Source organism: Paramisgurnus dabryanus, chromosome 14 (genome assembly GCF_030506205.2).
Source record: "Paramisgurnus dabryanus chromosome 14, PD_genome_1.1, whole genome shotgun sequence".
Classification (NCBI taxonomy): Eukaryota; Metazoa; Chordata; class Actinopteri; order Cypriniformes; family Cobitidae; genus Paramisgurnus; species Paramisgurnus dabryanus.
The window spans coordinates 15,107,644-15,113,584 of record NC_133350.1 but is presented as its reverse complement, the minus strand read 5'-3'; the positions used below and the strand labels follow the sequence as shown (position 1 = coordinate 15,113,584).

The 5,941-nt window shown below is 34.6% G+C and overlaps 1 protein-coding gene across 1 annotated transcript; it reads left to right on the top strand.

Moving 5' to 3' along the window:
- Positions 1-2,347: 2,347 nt before the first annotated feature.
- On the top strand, positions 2,348-5,624 carry sult6b1 (sulfotransferase family, cytosolic, 6b, member 1). The gene is made up of 7 exons (XM_065259278.2): positions 2,348-2,627; positions 3,404-3,519; positions 3,621-3,710; positions 4,584-4,710; positions 4,795-4,889; positions 4,991-5,147; positions 5,318-5,624. Exons 1-7 carry the CDS (start codon positions 2,432-2,434, stop codon positions 5,443-5,445), a joined length of 909 nt encoding a protein of 302 aa, XP_065115350.1. The 5' UTR covers positions 2,348-2,431; the 3' UTR covers positions 5,446-5,624.
- The last annotated feature ends 317 nt before the right edge of the window (positions 5,625-5,941 follow it).

Sequence of the window (5,941 nt, the reverse complement as noted above, 5' to 3'; positions counted from 1 at the left end):
ATCATTCATTTTCACAGTTTCCGTGATTGCGCTTTCAAACAATGTTATATTGTAAAAAAAACAAAATCCCATACAGTAAATTAATTTGATTAAAAAAATAGGTATTTTTTATAAAAGTTCGGCTAACCGGCTTATTGAGCAAAAATATTATTTTTTTATTTATGTTATATGCACACAAAAAAAATTATTAATTCAATTACTTTTTTTAAGGTAAGGGGTTGCAATCAATTTACTTGCTACAAAGCTACATTTTTTTTCTTTTTTGTTTAATTGTAGCTTTAATAAATTGATTGCAACCTCTTACCTTATAAAAATGAGTAAATCAAATGAAAAAAAATTCAGTGTGGCTACAGTAACAGCTCCACTCCACACAATCACCTCCTACATATTTATTGGCAATCATAACATGCATTTACTTGATTAAATCTATCAGCTATTGTTTGTGATTATGTGGGCTGAAACATAACTGAAAAAAGACATTTATTGATCTATGTGTATCTCTTTAAAAAGTGTAATGCAGTATAAGAATACAAACTACTGCAGGAATCCCAACACAATTCCAAAAAAACTACATATTGACTTTATTACACTACACTGACATCTAGTGGACACTGTATGCATGGACAAAATCCATGATGAAAAAATGGTTTGCTTTCATTTCTTGTCACTTTTTCATCCACATTCAGTATAATGTCAAGACTATGAACAGGTTTTTTGCATACACAGTGTTCACCACATTTCTGACAACTTTATACAAATATTCAGTTTTTTTTTATTATGATAAAATATTTATTGAGCTATTAGTGCAGGTTATACATTTTTTTATGATAGGTACAATAAATCTGAAATGCAAGTTTTCTAGTTTTATTTTATACAGTGTGCAATAACAATTCTTCATCCTGTTATTTCATCACAAGTAATGTCTTTGGTAATTTTTTGGTTTAATGCAATCTGAGGATCATCACCAAATACCATAGACAAGCCGGTCTGACCTGTACTTAAACTAAAACTGATTAGATCACGGTTACACAGCAAAAAAGTACTTCAATCTTATATAACTTCATTATTAAACAGGAAGGGTGTGACAAGGAGAACACACTTAAGCTGTCATGTGCTCAGTTAGCTAACATGGGTGTCAACATCACAAAACATTACCAAATTCATCAAATCTATCAATAAAACCTACAAATGTTTGTGCTGCTGTATTCTCACTAAAAAATATCACATTTAGAAACTGGCTTTTGATGGATACTGTAACAGGACTTACAGTAAATGTGATGTTGAGATACAAAAATAATATGATCACATTACTTTTTTATAGTTTAATATTTATTCAGTATATTTGAAGATTTTATGATGATGAGAATATAAAAATGTTTTGCATTAGTAATGACCTACATATCTTTACCTTAAGTGAATTATACTGTATTTACATTACAATGCCAGGCTTGCTATTGAACTTTGTACACTCTTAATTTAAATAGACCTTTTCAAAAAATAATAAGACTCACTTAATAATATGAGGAGTTTGTGTTGAATCATCAAAGAGCCCATAAGTCCAGTATATAAAGTAGAAACGTATATATTTCACATTCTACTCAAGTTCGCATGATCACAAAGAATATTTTAGTTTTTAATAAGCAAAGTTTTGATCACTTTACAAACGCTGAAATGCATGGGTACATGATGTGATCTTAAAATAGACTTCACAGACAAGGCTTCACTATAAAGCCAGGAGTAGACCTTAGCTCAATTAAATGTTTAAGCATCCTTTAGAAAAATGCCTTAGAAAAAGACATTACTGGTGTGTATCTTGAGACAAATCCATGGCACTGGTTAATTTTATGATTTGTCAGTGCAACTTTAATTGTTTAAATAACCACAGTTACCCTGAGACAGCAAACATCAAGTACTCTATTGAGAAAGTTTATAAAAGTTACAAATGAATAAAGTAAAGCTCTAATTAAATGAAGAAAAAAGTTTTACTAGCATCTGACTGATTTCATTCAGTGACATTCGTGGTCATTCAACAGCTCGGCTAAACTTCCAACAAACTAAACACGACCTTTAATCCATGCCAAAACTAGCTTTTCAAGAAACCTGGCCTGCAAAGTCATGCTGTGAATCTCTTTATCACACACACACTGTATACAGACACACACACGCACACACACACACACACACACACACACACACACACACACACACACACACACACACACACACACACACACACACACACACACACACGCACACACACACACACAAAGCCAAACCCACTGGGCCTCTAAAAAATGCATGTTTCTCACGCAAGCTCCTCATATGGGTGGAGTTTCTTTTCACACTTCCTGCTACACAACATAAAAGCTCTCTTTGTGAGTCCATCTGAGCATTTCTACAGTGAGCACCAGGACTTTAATCTGCTGCAAACATGAGCCAAACACAACCTGAAAACCCAATGAAGTCCAGAATGGAGCAGGCAAAAGAGATGAAGGATGAAGAAAAACTTTACAAGCGAGATGGAGTTCTGTACTCCTCGATCCTGAGTCCACCAGAAACCCTGGATAAACTAAAAGACCTGGAAGCCAGGGAAGATGACGTTATTCTGGTGGCGTACCCCAAATGTGGTGAGTAAAATTAAAGAGGTTTTCATTTTTATTTATTTTTTAAACTGTGCGTTTGAATCACTTTGTTTGTGCAAACTTTGCTGTACTACCACAACTGCAGATCTGAACTGAAGTCTGCTGAAGAGATCAGATTACACATTAGCTAACATCTGTACAACATCTACTCAACATAAACTTTACTTCATGACAACACTAACCTACTAAACAAATCTGAAACCTTTTACTACAAAACAACCTCACATAACCTGATAGCCTGCAGATCTTCTCTTAAACAATAATCACTGGTTGTCAACATACTCAACGTATACAATAATGGAAAGGAAAAATGAAGCAATTCTGTAAATCACAGCTGGTACACAAACATTACACACATGAGTCTCTCTCATGAAACACAAACTGTAAGAATCTGTGTGTTGAAAGACTCATTCACACTGATGTGAAACCACTGTTTGCATAGATGACACTCACTGTGCTAAATGCAAACATTTACACAATAATGCTTAGATGGTTTTGTTTCAATAAGAATGATTTTAAACAGAAACTCACACATGACACTAAAGGTGCTAAAAAAGGATTACAATGCCATAGAGGACCTATTTTAGTTCCCCCAAAACACTTTTAATAAAAAGTTCTTATAGGAAACATTTTTAACATGTGGCCAGGCTGTGTTTTTAAGACTTTAAGGTTGCTGTATTTTGCAGTACAGTATTTTTCATGCACATTTATATTGTCTGTCTTTTTGTCACGCTGTTCCTATATATTTTGTCTCTGTACAGGGTTCAACTGGATGGTGGGAGTCTTGCGCAAAATCATGAATGCCTCCACTGGTAAAAATGAGGCACCGCCCGACAGACCACCACTGGTCGAGTTTCTACCTCCAGATGTTCAACAGGTCAGTAGTAATCACTAGATTAGTTTCACTAAAACTCACAACAAAGAATCAAAAACATCAGAGCTTGTATGGTTTCAATAGATTCACTGTTTGTCTTGCAGAAACTCTCAGAAATGCCTCCACGAAGACTTCTGGGATCTCACCTGCATCCAGACAACATGCCTGCCTCTTTCTTTACCAAAAAACCAAAGGTCAGTAACAATAACTGCACTTTGTAGCACAACACAAAGGTTACCCAAACATTAGATAGCAAATCTAATACAATAGCTGCATATATCAGCAATGACAGAGCCACGTACACCAATGACAAACATACTATATGAGGTGATTTATAACTCTTATAGAAGTTATTCAAAGGTTAGGCATCAATTAAATGTTTTATATTTGCACATAATTACTAATTGCAAGAGTTTAGGTGAGGATGGGTCAAACCCTTTATAAACTTCAGCAAAAACATTGCACTTGATTATGACTCTATGAAACATTCAGAAAAAACTGCTTTAAACTTTTAAACAGACACAGTTGGAAACCTTTTTTAGCAAAGACCAAGAGGAGTTTCTTGAGCAGTAGTTTATATTGCAGATAGCGATGCTCAAATCCGAGCATAATGTACTACTAGTGGCACTGCAGTCATCAAGTCTGACATTAAAAGCCATTTGGCAGAGGCAGTCCCTTCAGATAACAATATAAAGATGAATGAAAGGGCAGCTGTAAAGTACCCTGGAACACCAAATATTATCTTAAAAAAGTCTTGTGAAATGTCACCTTTTTCCCACAACACCATAAATGTTTAGAAAACAAATATATATATAAAAAAAGCTTGCATGGACAAAAACAAGCTATCAATCCTAAACTCTCTATTAATGAAAATGTCCCTTTTTTAAGGCTAAGCATGCATTAGGCATGGATTTAGAAGCGTAGCAGAATCTTTGAAGAATCAATTGCCAATGAATTCATTATTAAATGCAAATTATTTTCTTTTTTTTCACAAATCTAATTCAATAAAACATAAAGTCTGACATTTATTAAACATCATGTATTTCTTCTACATCTTATGTTTCCAGATTCTGGTGGTGTTCAGAAACCCAAAAGACACGCTGGTCTCATACTTTCATTTCATGAACAAAAACCCAGTTCTGCCCAGCGCTGAACCATGGGATAAGTTTTTTTCAGAGTTCCTGGCTGGTGAAGGTCAGTAAAACTTTGACAAAGTAAATTATCATTTACACATTAATGTGAGAGTATCATGAAAACTCACATGTTTCTGTTCTGTAGTTCCATGGGGATGTTATTTTGATCACGCTCTTGCCTGGGAAAAACGAATAGACGATCCAAACGTGATGATTGTGATGTACGAGGAACTCAAACAGGTGGGTCAGACTGCATCTAAACACGAAAAAACATTTTTCAAAATCATGAGACCAACATCTCCAAATGTAACTTTCTTCATGTCATTGACAATTCAACACAGAATTTACCCATGGAAGTGAAGAAGATCTCAGAGTTCTTCAGTTTTCCACTGACCCAGGAACAGGTCAACAGTGTCGCTGAGCAAAGCACCTTCAATGCAATGCTGGAAAACTCAAACAAGTCTCACAGCAACATGGGCTCAATCTTCTTCAGAAAGGGTAAGAGAAGAGATACCTTCATGTGTCAGATATCATAAACAAACACAAAGACAGGAGACTCAGATGTTCATCTTTCTCAGTTCAAGAGACCCAACTGAATACTTTTGAGTTTGTTGATGAGTTTGCTCATTGTTGTCTGCAGTTAAAGAGATTTTCTTTCTGATTTTCAGGTGAGGTTGGTGACTGGAAGAATCATTTCTCCGAGGCTCAGAGTAAAGAGATGGATGAGATCTTCCGATCTAAACTAGCTGGAACTAAACTAGGAGCTCAAATGAAGTACGACATCTACTGCCAATAAATGTGAAGAAGCAACCTTCAAAAATAAATGACAAAGTCTTCTCATAAACAGTATCACAGGGATTTACAGTATACTGTATGCTTATACAGGCAGCTGATCTTTCATGTATTTCATCATTTTGCTGTTGTGTTTACAATTTCTTTTTTATCTCACATTGCCATTAAACCTCACAATACGAATGTGTTAATATTTACTTAAAAATAATAAGTATAATACTTCATTCTTCTGAAAAATAACCCAACACTTGTTGGGGCACAAGTTGAATCCAACAGGACTGCATTTCTCTTCATAATGAATATAGATTTTCTTTTTTTCCCCATTTTATTTAGACAATGTAATGATTCTCAGTTAATTCAAAAAAACTTTCAATTTAAAAAAATGGATCACATGTCTATTTTGATGAGGTCATGGACAGCTGGGGAAAACAATACTAACTAAATATATGAAGATCTTAGATGCAAAAGCTGCTAAACACCACCTCTGTCAAACATGAGAT

Bases quoted from the DNA above. Each gene is read 5' to 3' on its own strand.
- sult6b1 (XM_065259278.2), top strand. From the start codon at position 2,432: ATGAGCCAAACACAACCTGAAAACCCAATGAAGTCCAGAATGGAGCAG. The intron at 4,711-4,794 runs GTCAGTAAAACT...TCTGTTCTGTAG, and splicing joins AGAGTTCCTGGCTGGTGAAG to TTCCATGGGGATGTTATTTT. The intron at 5,148-5,317 runs GTAAGAGAAGAG...TCTGATTTTCAG, and splicing joins CTCAATCTTCTTCAGAAAGG to GTGAGGTTGGTGACTGGAAG.